General features: G+C 34.9%; 2 protein-coding genes across 7 annotated transcripts; one reads left to right on the forward strand and one right to left on the reverse strand.

Moving 5' to 3' along the window:
• Positions 1-3,074: 3,074 nt before the first annotated feature.
• Positions 3,075-8,366, reverse strand: LOC127812699 (protein PHR1-LIKE 1-like). Of its 6 annotated transcripts, none has more exons than XM_052353221.1 (8): positions 7,918-8,366; positions 6,587-7,252; positions 6,072-6,264; positions 5,895-5,971; positions 5,764-5,806; positions 5,169-5,226; positions 3,936-4,005; positions 3,075-3,760 (listed from the first exon to the last, which is right to left on the reverse strand). In XM_052353221.1, the coding sequence occupies exons 1-8, from the start codon at positions 8,302-8,304 to the stop codon at positions 3,461-3,463; spliced, it is 1,794 nt and encodes a 597-aa protein (XP_052209181.1). In that variant the 5' UTR covers positions 8,305-8,366; the 3' UTR covers positions 3,075-3,460. The 6 variants fall into 6 exon arrangements, with proteins under 6 accessions (XP_052209181.1, XP_052209195.1, XP_052209200.1 ...); XM_052353235.1 differs by having other exon boundaries at positions 8,159-8,307; XM_052353240.1 differs by having other exon boundaries at positions 6,587-7,361; positions 8,159-8,307.
• A 1,314-nt stretch (positions 8,367-9,680) lies between these two features.
• LOC127798250 (peroxisome biogenesis protein 12) lies at positions 9,681-16,569 on the forward strand. Its single transcript, XM_052331696.1, has 10 exons — positions 9,681-9,972; positions 10,097-10,202; positions 10,818-10,966; positions 11,516-11,765; positions 12,359-12,468; positions 13,393-13,467; positions 14,015-14,101; positions 14,945-15,031; positions 15,418-15,555; positions 16,183-16,569. The coding sequence occupies exons 1-10, from the start codon at positions 9,865-9,867 to the stop codon at positions 16,252-16,254; spliced, it is 1,182 nt and encodes a 393-aa protein (XP_052187656.1). The 5' UTR covers positions 9,681-9,864; the 3' UTR covers positions 16,255-16,569.
• Positions 16,570-16,673: the final 104 nt, after the last annotated feature.

The raw sequence follows: 16,673 nt of genomic DNA on the forward strand, positions 1-16,673 counted from the left end.
TAGCCAACTTGCCTTAATTCTATGTGTGACATCCTCATGAATTTCTCCATCTTTTTGAATTACTGATCCCAAATATCGAAAATGGTATTTTCTTTGTAAGATTTGGTCTTCCAATTTTATTATAACATCATCCACTCTTCCATTCTTACTAAATTTACATTTCATATATTCTGTTTTCTTTCTGCTTAATTTAAATCCCTTAGATTCTAAATTGTTTCTCCATAACTCAAGCTTAGTGTTCACTCCTTCTTTTGTTTCATCCACTAACACTATGTCGTCTGCAAATAGCATACACCATGGCACATCTGTCTGAATATCTTTAGTGAGTTCATCCATTACTAAAGCAAATAAGTATGGATTTAGTGCAGAACCTTGATGCAATCTTATTGTAATTTTAAACGGTTCAATATCCTTTCTGCATGTTCTGACCCTTGTCTTTGCACCATGATACATGTCCTTAAGGGCTTGTATATAGGCTATTCGGACTCCTTTCTTCTCTAAAACCCTCCATAATACTTCTCTAGGGACCCTATTATAGGCCTTTTCTAGATCTATAAATACCATATGTAGGTCCTTCTGATGATCTCGATACCTTTCCATTAGGCGCTTCAGTAGGTATATATAGCTTCCATTGTTGACCTACCGGGCATGAAACCAAATTGATTTTCTGAGACCTCTATTTTTTTTTTTTCTGAGCCTCTGCTCTATTACTCTCTCCCAGAGTTTCATGGTATGGCTCATTAACTTAATTCCTCTGTAATTTTCACAGTTTTAAACATCTCATTTGTTCTTATATATAGGGACCAAAGTACTCTTCCTCCACTCATCTGGCATCTTTTTTAATTTAAGAATCGCGTTAAATAATTTCGTTAGCCAGGAGATACCTTCTTCTCCCATGCATTTCCATGCTTCTATTGGTATATTATCCGGTCCCACCGTCTTATGATTTTTCATCTTTTTTAATGCTTGCCTTATTTCATTTGGACTTATGCGTCGATAAAATGTATAGCTCACGTTCCTTTCGGAGTTACTAAGATGTCCCAACCTAACTCTTGTGTCGCCGTCATCATTGAATAATTTTGTGAAATACTCCTTCCAACTTTCCTTAATCACTCCCTCATTCACTAATACATTTTGATTTTCATCTTTTATGCACTTCACTTGATTTAAATTCCTTGTTTTTCTTTCTCTTGCTTTAGCTAATTTATATATATCCCTTTCTCCATCTTTTGTATCAAGTCGTTTATATACATTCTCGTATACTTTTGACCTTACTTCACTAACAGCTTTTTTTGCTACATTTTTTTATTCTTTATAATTTTTTTGATTTTCTTCATTGTTGCACTGATATACAGCCTTATAACAATTTTTCTTATTTTTAATTTTCACTTGCACTTCTTCATTCCACCACCAAGACTCCTTAAGGTTAGGGGCTCTACCATTTGTTTCTCCAAGCACTACCTTTGTTGTATTTCTCAGGGCATTAGCCATTTCTCTCCACATTTGGTTTATCTGTCCTTCTCCATTCCATTCTCTTCTACCCCTTAATTTTTTTTTGAAGATTAGTTGTTTCTCCCCTTTTAAATCCCACCACCTGATTCTTGGATTTTGTTTTATGTGATTTTTTCTCTTCCAATTTCTTACTTGGACGTCAAGTACTAGAAGCCTATGTTGAGTAGTCAGACACTCTCCTGGTATCACCTTACAATCCCTACAACATACCCGGTCCTCTTGTTTCATGAGGAAGTAATCTATTTGGGTGCTTGATGTGACATTTTTATATGTGATTAAGTGTTCGTCCCGTTTTTTGAACCTAGTATTGGTTATAATGAGCCCATATGCCATTGCAAAATCTAGAATAGACTTACCCTCATTATTAATTTCCCCAAATCCATACCCTCCATGTACCTCTTTATAGCCGTTTCTGTCTCTACCCACGTGACCATTTAAGTCACCTCCTATAATCACTTTCTCTCCTCTTGGTATCATTTGTATGAGTCCCTCTAGATCCTCCCAGAATTTTGCTTTTATCTCCTCACCTAACCCCGCTTGTGGTGCATATGTACTAAAGATATTCATAGTCATTCTTCCTAGAATAACCTTCACCATAATAATCCTATCCCATATTCTCTTTACATCTACTACCTCATCTACTAAGCTTTTATCCATAATGATCCTCACTCCATTTTTTGCTCGATCATTTCTTATGTACCATATTTTATATCCATTTTCTGACAAAGTTTTTGTTTTTTTCCCTACCCATCTCGTCTCTTGAAGGCACATAATATTAATCTTTCTCTTAATCATCACATCTACCACTTCCATAACTTTGCCTGTTAATGTTTCTATGTTTCATGATTCAATCCTTAATCTATGATTTTGTTTTTGTCTTTGACTTTGAATTTGATTTTGTTTTTGTCTTTGACTTTGAATTTGATTTTCTTTTTGATTTTGTTTTTGGTTTTGATTTTGATTTTGTTTTTGGTTTTGATTTTGATGTTGGACTAACTTCTTTACCCACACCTGTCCAAGCAAATGCGGGAATCCTTACTCATTTGTCACTACATCCGGGCGCCAATACAGCGGCCCTAGCTCACTTGACACTACACGCGAGCAGTGTAGCCCGTCGTTATGAAGGGTTACGCCCACGCCCAAACGTTTTTTCATAATTTGTCTAGAGTTCATGTTTTGGATCCGACTAAGTTTTACGTTGGCTGTCGACTACCTAACACAACCCTCCTCCTTTATTCGGGGTTGGGATCAGCAGTGGATAACATCCCCAAACGGAATTTGATCGGATATCGACTTGAAAGTGTATAAATTTGCGACTGCATTCGATTTACTCAGAGGGTGAACCAAGAAAAAAGATCAATTTCTTTCAAAAACACTTGAATCATACTAAAAAAAAAATAAAAAAAAACAACAACAATGTTTCAATAGGTTCCACGCCCTTAATCATCAGGAAAATCTACATTTCACATGAAAATGGTAGCATTTTTCCAAGAAAGATGAGGAATTATAATACGATAAGAAAGAAATTTAACCAAAACGGCTAATTATCCAAGCAAGCAATATTTAGAAAGGAACAAAACGTGACAGAATTCTGCAAATACTTGTTGAATACTTATTCACAACAATATATACAAAGAAGCTTCTCTTCTGTCCAAAAGCAACAGTAGAAAATGAAGAGTTCTTATTTGGTAAATGAAAAGCTAATCATGTCCACTTCCAAGAGCATTGGCTAAAGTTGTCTCCCCATCTTTTTCTGTTTTTCAACACTGACAGCAAACTATATGGCAATTGGCAAGACTGACTATCTGTCTAGGAACATTTTTCTTTTCTTTTCTTTTTTTTTTTTTTTGGCTAATCGTCCAGGAACTCATTTAATAGAGGAGCAAAGTCGCAGACACAAAATTCAAAAACAAGGCTCCAGGTTAGGTTAGCTGATGATTACTGGTGTTTAAGCTCCTCGGGCACGTTTTGTAGGTGGAAGAGGACTAGATTCCTGGGCATCTGCATCAAGATCCTTGCATATACTGCTTTCAGCTGCTGTTTGCTCCTTGCCCATTTCCCCAATGGCTTCTAATTTGTTATCCACAGGGGTAGGTTGCACCACCATGCCTGACAATGGGGGAGAGTGTTCATCTATGCTGGAAGATGACGGTTTTGATTTTCCATCATCCATCTTTTTCTGCTTCTCAAACATCATTTGAAGGTACTTCCCCTGTTCTTCAATTTGCAATTGCAAATTTCTCTGAATCTGAAGGAAAAATATAAGCTACTCATTAGAAGTTAACACAAACAATACCTCTCTCTAATGATACAAATAAAAATCCAGTAATAATCTCCTAAACCAAGGAATGTAAGGTCCATTTTAAGCAGTAAATACGCAGCGCGTTAACATTGATCCCAGATCCCCAGTATCAAAGGCATACCTCAAGTTGTTCATGAAGCTGTTTTTGAAGTTGCATCTGCAATCTCAATGTTTCAGTAATCCCCATATTTCTGTTGTCAAAAGGGAAGACATGGAGTTCAGTTCAAGTTTTAACTAAAAGTGACATATAATTAAGCTTTTATTCAAACTGATCATGTTCATGCCATCCCAGCTCTGAAATCAGAAGAAAGAGCATCAAGCAGGAAATGGATTATTTTCTCCCTGAGCCAAACAAGCAACAGTAACATTGTTTCAACGAGCTACTTATGTTACAACTGATAACAGGAGGCATTAACGAAGATTCTTAAAGCTAAAAAATAATAAAAAAAATTGGGACCCAAGTATTATTAGATATGAAACAGCTACAATTATTACGAATACATGGCACTGTCGTGGTTAATAATCTATAGCTGGATAATTACTGAACATGAAATAACATGTGAAATTGTTAAACAACATAATAAAAAATAAATTCCATTTTAGGTTGGAATTTTATCCTTTCATCATCATCATCATCTGCACCTTATGCTAACCAAGTTAGGGATGATGGCACAACATTCATAATGTCAATTGATTTCTAAAAATCACATTGACAATACAAATCCACGTAAAAGAACAATATGGCAAAATTTTATGCTAGATGCCTTTCTAAAGCAACCCATTGGAGATGGAAGGATGAGATAAAGTTCCAACGTCACTTTCATATAGAAAAGTTTCATGAGATGGCAGTAAATAAAGATAATTAATACGGTCATGTTCCATCACATTGTTGATATTGTGAAATCAATGTCAGTATTCAACAATCTATTCATTGCATAACCTTTGCAACAATGTCAGTACTATTTTAGACTTTTTGCAGCATTAGTGGAAGTTACATTTTGGTTCTTGTATCGTTTAAATCAGTGTGAAAGTGACAACATTTTGGATAACTTGTCTTACTTGGATTGTAAATTCAAGTAACATTTTGAGTCTTGTATCCTAGCATTTTGTAGCCACATATCCATATCCAAGTTTTTCAGGATGCCCCCTACTTATACCATTGTCGTTCCATGTACAATATAAAGGTAGTCCCATAAAAAAGGGGCTAGAATAATAAATTTTACCCCTATGTAGCATAAAACAATTATGGGTTTAGGTTTAGGGGTTAGCATAAAGCAATTCCTCCAAAAGGATTAAGATAATAAATGTTATACAAGTATCATTACAGGTTCTGAAGATGTATCAATAAACTCACGTTTTCAAGTCGAGAGATGTGATCTCATCAATAGGAGCCAACTTTTTCTCTGAAGTCTCTGCAGTAAGAAGAGATGACATAATTATCTTACACTGTGTTTTACCAGCCAAAGTTGACAGATATGACAACATGAAGAATAAAAAAATGGAAGTAAGCTATTATTCCATCACATAAGATGATGATAAGATAACGTATTTGGCATATTAGAGGAGACATTTTAAACAATCAAACAGAGATAACATAATCATCTGACAGTAATGTGCTTTACCAGCATATATGGAGGTACATGACAACAGAAGAGGGAAAAGAAACAAAAATGAACAATTTTTTCCTTCACATAAAACAATAAGATGATGTATTGGGCTTATTACAGGAAAAACATTTTACATAATCAAACAAGAAGAAGCATAATAAAGATATGTAAATATGAACAATGTTTGATTCAGGAATGGAATTGAACAAGTTTGATATCTAATAAGCATCCCTGTAGTGATGATATAAGATGTAAAATTAGCAAACAAGGTATTTAAAAAATTCCCTCCACATGGAAAAAATGAGAGAAGAAAAAAAAAAGAAAAAACTGCAAGAACTGTACCTTCTTCTGGCAGCTCTGGTTTATATCTAGCTGTTCTATATTTCTGAAATTTAAGAAAAGCATACTGAGTGAAGTTGAACAGATTCATAATGGAAAAGAAACCAAAATCAATATTTAAAATCTGTTCATGCCTGTAGGTGGCTTTTTACATGATAGATTGTCAGGCCTTCAACATTCATCAGCTTCAGGACACCCTTTGGAGTAGCTCCTGAGTTAAAAATTGAAATCAGTTCAAATAGAAACACAAATGCTTCATTAGATGATAAGATAAATATATATAAATATATATAAGAATGATGAGTACTTACGTTCACTACCACCAAGCTTATTGACAGCTTCCACAAAGGCTTCATGAAGTTCAGGTGTCCAACGCATACGGGTCTTTATCTGGGTTGCACTGGACCCTGGACTAGGAACTGGAAAATTTTCTTTAGATGGTACAGTATGATGATGATTAGCTGCAGGCTGGTTTGCAGAAACATCTGCAGATAGTCCTATGACCTGGATTGCCATTCAAAATTTCACGTAAAAATAAGATCTGAGAGAACTAAGTACCTAAGGTGGATTTTTCATGGATTGACAAGAAAAAAGATCTTCATGATACATGGGGACTCTAAAATTTGTCAACCATCAACAAGATAAGACATGATACAGCATGAACACGGTAGCAAGCGTGTGGGATGCCATGAAGCATGGACATGGATCTGAAATATATTTACAACATGATAAAGACACAAATACAACATATGTAGTACTCCAGAATATGGGATCAATTAGCACATACCCTACACAAATAAATTTCATTTTAAGTCGTGAACCAAACCTTTTGTTTAGGATCTGGAACATTGACATCAACCAGGATATCACTCCAATTCGAGTCCAGAGCATCATCAACGTTGATTAACTGATCTGCCCATTCCTGCCAATCAGTTCTCTTAATATGTTCTTCAGATGATATTCCACCAGTGCTGCTTTCAATCTGACTATTCTGGACAGGTGCATTATTATCTGGAAACCCAAGAAAATCTGGCAGTGAATCTGCACTCCATGATATATCACTGTTTTCCTTGGGACATTTACTCAATTGTGTGGATTCTAGATCAGAATGGAAAGAATGTAATTGTGGAAAGGATCCTTCATCAGTCGATGACTGAGAAATAAAAAGAGAATTGTGGGGATGCCCCGCTTGATGTGAATCTGAAGAGAAAAGAACATTTGTAGGGAATCCGGAAGTGGATGAAAACAAGTGCCCAACTGTCTCACTGCTAGAAGGCAATGGAATTGGCCTAGGGGAAATGGAATGTGCCATCAGCTGACTTTCAGAGGAAACCTGCAAGCTATCTGGTAATTTGGGATACTTCTCCTCCAAAGGCATTGAGAAGACTGGTAAAGATGATGACATTGCTCCAGAAGCACCCGTGTCGCTCAGTTGCTTTGCCGGATCACGAAATGAACAAAGCAGCACAAACCTAATAGCTTGTGTTTGTTGCTGGACAATTTAAGAACCAAACTTCAAAGACCAATCGTTGTTACCAGTCAAGATCAGCAGCTAAGATTATCACACATGACCAGCCTAAGAAATATGCCATAGACTTAAGCTGGGAGGGAAACGGCAAGATTGGCACAAAAAAGTACAGGGTTAGGACAAGCCATCATGTTGAGGAAAAATGAGTTTGCAGCAACTTAAGCACCAGACATCGTCATTTTGAAACTTCAAAGTCCGTATAAGTGTATACCTCCAGAATTCATCTTTGTTCAATAAAATAAACAATTAGTGAACAGACTGCAACAAGGAAAACACACGCGAAGGCAGACAGCAAAAAACAGATATTTGATGAGACCCCTCAAATGCTGAAATTATTAGCCATTTTGAAATAACTTTGAGTGGAAAAAATTCTCATTCCCAAGCTTATCGAAGTACATCAAAATAGTATATAAACCAAAAAATGAAACAGAGGAAACATCAAAATCAGGATAAAACCCAACAAAATAGGGATAACCCTGTTCAAAATCCAAGCAAAATCAGATTAGGCAAACGAAGAATCAGTACAAAACTTAGCATAAATGAAAAGCCACGAGTCCAGCATCAATATATAGAGATTAAGCTTAAGAATCGAGGATGTGTAAATTAAAATCCCAAGACGAAATCCTCACCCTCAAGCTTATATAACACAAAGAGAACCACAACCCAGTTGCAATCCAAACAAAATCAGATTTAATTCGAGCGAAATCGGAGTAGAAACCGAGACTTGGCAACAAAGGATGAGTACCAATCATCAAAACATAAAGGAAAAACCATGAAACGAACATCGATGGATGGAGGTCAAGCTCGGAAACTGGGGATGCTAACAATGAGAAACCCCATGACAAAATTGAGGAAATTTTAGGATTGAACCTTGGGAAGCGTGGCGGCTGATGAGGAATTGCACGCACGTGCCGTTCAGAAGCACATAGAAGGAAAGATTCCTTCTTGCTCCGGCTTCCAATCCCCCTCCCGACGTTGATGATAGCAAAGAGGCCGTCTATATGTTTCGGGCACATCGATTAGCTGCTCCAATCAATTTTGTTCCCCTGTTTCTGGCCGTTGATATAGCCATCAAAATTTCGGCGGCGCGGATTCTGTGGCATCTGACGCTGTTCCATGGTCGGAGACCTACGTTGACGCTCCACCAGATCATATGGCAAAATATTCAGAATAATTATGACGTCACGTTCTATTAAATATTATAATTTAATTACATGTATATATAAATTTTAAATAATAAACTATTTATATTTTTAAATTTTTAACTCTTAAATTTTAAAACTTGTAATTAATAATATTAAATAAATTAATTGTAAATATCTTAAACCTTTTGTTTTTACATTAATACGCTTAAACTTATTTTTGGTCAAAAAGTTAATTTAGTTTAATTAATATTATTTTTATAGAGGAAATGTCATGATTTTAAATTTTAAATTATTTAAAAAAAATTAAAGATCAATTTGGAAAAAAATAAAATTTAAAGGATATTTGACCAAAAACTTAAAATTTACTCAACATTGTTAACAATGAAGAAGGTAGTGTGATTAATTTTAAAAAAAATTAAGAATTAATTGAAGTCTAACGAAATTTGACTCACATATTGATTAATTATATAATTACGTGTGTAACGAGTAATGGCAATGGCTATTTTATGGATGAGAGCAATAATAGAATGAGATAAATAACTCTTGTATTTTATGATTATACTGAATTTTCACAATTATGGTAGAAAACTATAGATGAACCCTATAAAGGCTATCGCTTATTGTTATTTTTTTTTTTTTTTATTTCACTATGATTACACAATAAAGGTAAAGGAAATGGGTATTTTAGCAATTAGTAATGATTTTTTATTTGCCAAATTCATATTTTTGTTAATATATTTTTATATTTTTCTTATGTGTCAATTTAAATTTTTTATTATTTTAATTATATTTTTTAATTTAATTTTTAAGTTAATTTAATATCTATATTTTAACTTTTTTTTGCATAATAATTTAAAATTTTTATTATTTCGATTATATCCATACTTGAAAATGTAATTTTAGAAAATGTAATAGAAATAATGAAAAATTTGATTTACTATACGAAAGATGTCAATAAATGATTTTTATTGATTTAAAAATGTAAATATAAATATATAATTAAAATAATAAAAAAATTAAATAAATATATAATATATATATAAGTAAAATGACAAAAACATAAGTTTTGCTTTTTTAAGAATTATCGTATGCACGATATTTGCTCATATCTTTAATTTTGATAAAAAAAATATAAATTACAAGTAAAGATTTTTACCTCACTGGAACAAAAAAATAAAACCAAGACCTAGTGCGTGTGAATGTCATTCTAACTACTTGACGATAAGTTCCGCTCTTATTTGTTCATATGGTGGGGGGGGGGGGGGAAGCGATGCATAATTCAACGAAAGTGGTAAATTAGTGAAAAATTCCATCCGATCCCGGAGCTCATCTGGTCGCGTCTTTTGTTAAAAACCAGAGAGAGAGAGAGAGAGAGGGAGAGAGAGAGAAGAAGAATAAGAAGAGGAGGTTCAGTACTCTTAGAGATCAAGGATGTTGTTTCAGGTGGGAGGGGAAGGGAGTCGTCCAACCTTCTTCGAGATGGCGGCGGCGCAGCAGCTCCCCGCCAGTCTCAGGGCCGCTCTCCTTTACTCCCTCGGGGTAAGCATCCGCCAATTCCCCCCCCCCCCCCCCCCCCCCAAACCCATCGCTTTCTTCCCCCCTTTCATTTGTAAAATTAGACTCAAGAATAGAAAACAGCCATTTAGTTTAGTTTTCTTGTCAGGTGTTTGCTCTAAGAAGACCCTTCCTCCACAAGCTGTTGGACTACGAAGACGAGTTCTTTGCCCTTCTCATGCTTGTTCTTGAAACTCACAGCTTGCGCACAACAGGTCTCTATCTAAAACCCTTTTTTTGTGTGTTTTCAAGGATGAACCTGGTGCTTGTTTGGTTCAATTTGGTACTGTCCGTCCGTTTTGAGAACCCATTTATTTGCAGCCAAATCTGTTACTTTTATCTGTAATTGTAGACTTTGTAGTCCTTTCAACTCTAGTGTTATTTTACTTAGGCTATTGGGTCAAATTTCGTTTGCAAAGAACAGAATTTTTGCTGGGGGGATTTAGTCAAATTTCAGGCAGAGCATAGATAAAGAAATAAGAAAGCTGGGAGAAGAAATAGAAGCCAGTTAGTGAAGATGAGAAACTTGGGAGAATGCATAATTGTAGTTCATTTAGCTTAAGCTTGCTTCTGAAGGCAGTGCCCAAATCCTATTGAGTCCTTGCATGTCTAGAGCAATCACTGACTGATGGCACTCTGTTTTGGACAGGACCATATGAGGTAAAAAAAAAAAAAAAAGGACTGAAAAATGAATTAGGATGCTGGCCACCATTTATCAACTTTCAGATTTTCAGATTCATGTTTCTTCTTGTGCAAGTTTGGTTCCAAGTTTGGGGAATCAACTTACTGGATCTGATGTTATGTGGTTATCAACTTGTCGTGTATTGCAGATGCTTCCTTTTCTGAATCTTTATATGGCTTGCGAAGGAGGGCAGCTAAGATAAAGGTGAAGAAGGATAATACTCATTCACAATTGGGCAATAGGATTCATCATCGTGGATTGGAGAAGCGTGAAAAAGTTCTCTCAGTTGTGTTTCTGGTATAAAATCCCACTTCAGCTATTCAATTACGATTTTCAATGCAGAATCTGAATTGGAGCTCCCTCTAGTTTCTAGAAGAATTCTTGTATATTTGTTGTGCTTCTCTTGTGAGAAGATCTTTTCAACTTTTCTTATTTAAAAATAGCTTCAGAAACATGAACTTCTGCATGGGAGCTAATGGTCTGTAGGAAATTGGTGTATAAAAATTAGCTCAAGTTTTTCCACTAAAATTCTCTCTTCTTTAGAAGATGCTGAAATTAATATTCCATGGACTCTAATTCATTGTACAAGAATGTACAGATGACAATGGCGATACAGTATCCCCTGGTGAGAGTTTGCGAATTTTTAACTTTTATTAGTCTTATTGTTGAAGCTTTTGCCAAAGAATGAGAGTTTGTTAAGCTACTTCCTCCAACAGAAGAGTTAGGTCTATTAGCATTTTTTAAATAAGTATTGCTTTTTTCTCTCAAGGATGTTCTTCTCTTTTAAGTTCTAATGCTCTAGCTAGATGAAGGGATAGTGGATTTAAATTGGATATGTATTTGTAGGTTGTATTACCATATCTGAAATCAAAAATGCAATCAACCTATAACAAAGAAAGGGAAGCAAGACTTCGAGCTAGTTTATGGGGAGATAGTGATGAAAGATTTAATGATCCTGACTTTATGGACGGAGGTGGTGAGTCTTTTGTTTCAACAAGCAGTTCGGATTCAGAAGTATCAGTGGGGATCCAACTGAAGAAGCGGGTTCAGAAGATTGTAGCTGTTTGCTACCCTTGGCTACATGCAGGAAATGAAGGTGCATGCAGTTTAAAATTTTGTTCTTATTTTGTTTTTGTGTTTTCTTTGAATGGACAATAGTTTATTTTGGAATTTGTATGTTTTTAGAATAGTGGATTGGTTAGATTTAACAATTCATACTTAAAATTGCATCATCAGTCATTATATTTTTGTTTTTCTTTTCTGTGTTTTGTTTGAATAGGCAGACAGTTGATTTTGAATTTATTTTTATATTTTTGCCTATGTAGTTTATTTTGGAATTTATGCATGCATGATGATAAGTGACTTGATTAAATTCCAATTATGTTTGAAATTAAACGCTTTTAACTTCTTCCTGGCAATGAAATGGGCATAAGAAACTCCTCCTTGTTGTATCTAATGAAATAATCATCTAATAGGAAAGGTTCAGACTGGTTTCTTTCATATTTCCTTCAGTTTTACCTTTTGTGATGTCCATGTGTGGCATGAACTTATGGATGTTTGCTTGGATCTTTATATAACTTTTACAACACTATTGCTATTTTCTGTCTTTTAGCTTTCCCTATAATATTGTGCTATCATTTCATATGATATTCTATCTTTCCAGATCTTAACTGGGTTTTAGTTATCCAGGATTATCATTTGCTTATCAGCTGCTGTATCTGCTGGATGCTACCAACTTCTATTCACTTGGATTACATGCACTCAGTATCCATGTCTGTCGAGCTACAGGGCAAGAGCTGGTACATAATTAGAATGGACTTTACTAGAAATTTTTAAGATGTTTCTTGATTTTAGTGGACCCTACCTAGTGGCTTCTAATTATTTTTGGTTCTTGATTTTAATTTATGCTTTTATGTAAGAATGATAAAAGTGGATTTTTCTTCTAGAAATTATTCACAATACTACTTTTTCATGCATCTAATTGAAAACTGTGCATAGGGTGACTACATGCTTGAGCAATTGCTACTTTATATACTGTGTATTTGTGTCACTTATTGGAAATCCACATATCATCTCTTAGATTTAACTTGTGAAAATATTGATTGATTTTCTTCAAATTTAAATTTTTTAAGAATTTTGATTAATATGCTATAAGTTGAACTTTATTTTCTCATTTCAGATTTATTTTTCCTATACTATTTAGACTGTTGTGTTCTTTTGTTCTTTTGGTTGGTTGTATTATGCATTTACTTTCATGTTGTTTCCTGGAATAACTCCTTTCTTCTACTATAAAAAAGGCTAAATTCTATACCTATCAAAAACATCCAGCTAAGGATAAGAAATTTTCCATTATTGTCTTTTGTCTTACTGTTCTGCAGGGTTTCTCATCAACCAAAATTTATTGTCAATTTCTCTGGAAAATTTCTTGTCAATTTCTGTGCATATAAATTTTCTTTTCAAAATTACTCCAGTTTCTTTGATGTTTTCTGCTCCATCATATTCTATAGAACACCAAGAAAACAATAACAACAACAATCAAAGGCCTTAATTCCCTCTAGATGGGGCATGATACACCAAGATGGATAACCAAATTTTAAATTGCATGCAGAACTAAGGAATTTTTCTGACTGTGTTTTTTATTGTTTTCCTAGACAGACAGACAAGTATTATTTTCATCATTCTGTGAGATATGTCATTGTTCTGAAAATTACTTTATGTGGTAGATGGATACCTCTTCTAGAATTTCTAAGATAAGAAGCCATGAACGTGAGAGGCTCCGAGGACCTCCTTGGTTGAAGGTATGCATTTCCTTTTGTACTTTGGTTGGTTAATCAAAGTCAGTTCCTTAATTTAAATCTTTGTCTTGTTTTTAGTATAACTAAATTACTTGATCTTTACTATGCCTTTATCCCACTATGTGAGGCTACATGAATTCTGGTTTGCTAGTCATTTCTATCCATGTGGCCTTATCTTTTGGAAGACCCTTATAAATAATATCATACCTAAGTGTCTCCCACCAAGTTTTTCTTGGTCTTCCTCTACCTCTTTTTCTAGATATTTGTTCCAGTCCATCTACTCTCCTCACATGAGCCTCTCTATTTGTCTTCTTCTCACATAACCAAATTGTGTCTCACACATTTTATGTTCTATAGGAGTCACTTTGACCTTATCATAAATAACCTCATTTCTAATTTTATCTTTTTTTGTATGGTATGGCCACACTTCTATCTTAACACACTCATCTTTACACCCGTATTTTTGCGTATTATGGTGCTGTTCTGTTATCAATAATTTTAAGCTAAAACTGAGTTCAAACCAAATACATTTGACACTGTCACATTTCAGGCAGTACAAAGAGCATTGCTCAGCTGTATGTATACAGTTCTTGACTATGCACAAACTGGTTTAATTGCTGCGGTGTTCTTCTTTAAGGTGAGGGCCGCATCTCTTCTTTTACTGTGTGCTGGCTTAATTAAGAATGCTAAAAGAAAATGACCTGAATGTTTCTGTTTTAATCTTGTTCACACAAAATGTTACATGCCATTATTAATTACGATTGTTTTGGATCCCTTTTCTCCAGTTGATTTTGCCTAAAGCATGCGTTATTATTTTTCTGCCGAAACCCATCTGGTGCTCTGGCTGGCGATGGCCAGAACCTGTTGCTGGGTTCTGGCATAGACTAGACTTATTGAATTTTTTGATTTTTCTGTTTTAACTAAATAGAGATTAGGTTTAATTTTATATTAATTATAATGTAACTGATGCTGTAATTGTCCTCGTGGTTTAAGAAAAGTACAAGGACTAATTTGGCAAAAAAAGAAAGTTGAAGGGGTGCATGGGTCAGTTTATGGTTAACTTACCGAATATTAAATTCACATATAAAATAGCACACCGACTTGAATCTCTTTTTTCCATGACCAATCCAAACTGCTGGATTTTGCAAACATTTGGTGATTTTTCGGTAGTATAATTGTTATTTATCAGTAAATCTACAGCTTGGCATTTGGAAGTGAACTGGCATTCTCTTTGTTATTGATGAAAGATGCAGTAATTTCTTTTGCAATGTTTTGGGGTTTCTCCTAATTGCTTCATCATCCTGAGATTTTGTGAAATAAACATTTTTATTGAGTGATTTCCTATCTTCAAAAGAGAGATTTTTTTGTCTACAGTAGCCACCAAAATATCCATGTACCATCAGCAGCTGCAAGCAATTTCTTTTAACTTTGTTCTGATCACATTTTTATCATGTCCAAATCTGATTTTGAATTCATATAGATGATGGAGTGGTGGTACCAATCTGCTGAGGAAAGAATGTCAGCCCCAACAGTGTACCCTCCACCACCTCCTCCTCCACCACCAAAGGTGAGTTCACCCTTAAGTAATATGTTGGAAATGTCTTCCTGTCAACTCTTTGCATGTTGAAACCAGTTGTTGACCTCAAATATAACATTTCCAAAAGAGTTTGGAAAAAAAGAAAGAACAAAGGGAAATCTTGATGGTGGTAATTCGACAGTCATGCTTGTGCTATTAATTCAGTGTAAACAATTTTGTTATCCATTGCGGTTCTCTCTCTCTCTCTCTCTCTGAGATATCTTCCCATCCACACTGGCACCTATATGACCTTCAGCTATTTGTGTCTATGCATGCAATCGTGCATACACATTCTGTCATAATAGACAATCATGTTTTCGTGCTATACAATTGAAGATGATAATCATATGCATTCAAGTTTCATTCTTGTGGAACAGGTTGCCAAAGAGGGAATTCCACTGCCACCTGATCGAACAGTGTGTCCCTTGTGTTCACAAAAACGTACAAATCCATCTACGCTTGCAGTTTCAGGATTTGTCTTCTGCTATGCTTGCATATTTAAATATGTTTCTCAGGTGAGTTTTTTGTAATTGTTTCACTATAAGAATTAATGGGATTCCTTAGGATCTTCAGGGAAAGATATTACTAAAGAGAGCAGAAAAATGAGAAATACAAAAGACCCATATCTATCTCTTCTGTTCTTGACATAAAATTATCTGAAACACTTTTTTCCCCCTTCTGTTTGCACCCCAAAATTGAAGCCTGCTTTTGATGCATGTGATCAATCTTTAGTTCGCTGTTTTTTTTTCTTTTATTATTACATCAATCTTTAGTTCTTACTTGAGGCTCTTGTGTTCTCTTTCACCCCATGATATGTGTTTTTGTGAGTATTGCCTTACCTCAAGAGTAAAGATAATACTATAAAAGCTATAGTTAATACCCAAAAAAAAGTCCATGTCAATTGTTGACGTAATAAGTCAAACAAGTTATGGATCATCTGATTCAACAAATGCCAAAAGGAGATGATTAACTTCCCCTGGTTTTTCAAATTAATCATATTGCAAAGCACTTAGCCTAATGCTTTATGATTTTCCTAAATCTTGCTCTTCCATCCATGGTTCTCCTTGATATTTAGGTGCTTTCGTCTTACCCTATAATTGTCACATACATGTATTTTGATTCCATGGTTTATGTGGTTGCAGTACAAAAGATGTCCAGTTACATTAATGCCTGCAACTGTTGAGCAGATTAGAAGACTCTTTCATGACATGTGAACCGTAACGAATTTCCTGAAGATAACTTCGATTTATCTGCTGTATGAATTACGTGGCAATCAGATCACATACCAATTGGGTACACTCTGGAATGGCAGGCTGAAGGATCTTTTATATCGATTTAATTCCCTCATCTATAACCTTTTTCCTATTAGACGAAGCAGGGAGAGAAGTTTGTTTATTATTATTATTTTTCAGGGAACATGCGAATCGAAGGGCGTATATGAGAAGTGTTGTATAGAATGATTTTACTGTTGTAACATAGACGATTCGATGAAAGGTTAACATGGTATATGAAGTTGATCTATTTATTTATTTATGCTTTTGTCAAGTAAAGGGGTAAGGAGGGGGCACCAAGGTAGAGTGTTTTGTGAAGACGTGACATGAAAGACTGTCTTTGCTAGACTCAGAGAGGCTTA

The sequence above is a fragment of the Diospyros lotus genome, chromosome 1 (assembly GCF_014633365.1).
Source record: "Diospyros lotus cultivar Yz01 chromosome 1, ASM1463336v1, whole genome shotgun sequence".
NCBI classification, from domain to species: Eukaryota; Viridiplantae; Streptophyta; class Magnoliopsida; order Ericales; family Ebenaceae; genus Diospyros; species Diospyros lotus.

What these genes read in the sequence shown, in the direction of transcription:
- LOC127812699 (XM_052353221.1), bottom strand. Translation starts at nt 8,304, where the DNA reads ATGTGCCCGAAACATATAGACGGCCTCTTTGCTATCATCAACGTCGGG. An exon ending in TAAGCTTGGTGGTAGTGAAC is followed by an intron (nt 5,972 to 6,071) that starts GTAAGTACTCAT and finishes TTTTTAACTCAG; the next exon opens with GAGCTACTCCAAAGGGTGTC. An exon ending in AGCTTCATGAACAACTTGAG is followed by an intron (nt 3,761 to 3,935) that starts GTATGCCTTTGA and finishes TTTTTCCTTCAG; the next exon opens with ATTCAGAGAAATTTGCAATT.
- LOC127798250 (XM_052331696.1), top strand. Translation starts at nt 9,865, where the DNA reads ATGTTGTTTCAGGTGGGAGGGGAAGGGAGTCGTCCAACCTTCTTCGAG. An exon ending in GAGGACCTCCTTGGTTGAAG is followed by an intron (nt 13,468 to 14,014) that starts GTATGCATTTCC and finishes GTCACATTTCAG; the next exon opens with GCAGTACAAAGAGCATTGCT. An exon ending in TATTTAAATATGTTTCTCAG is followed by an intron (nt 15,556 to 16,182) that starts GTGAGTTTTTTG and finishes ATGTGGTTGCAG; the next exon opens with TACAAAAGATGTCCAGTTAC.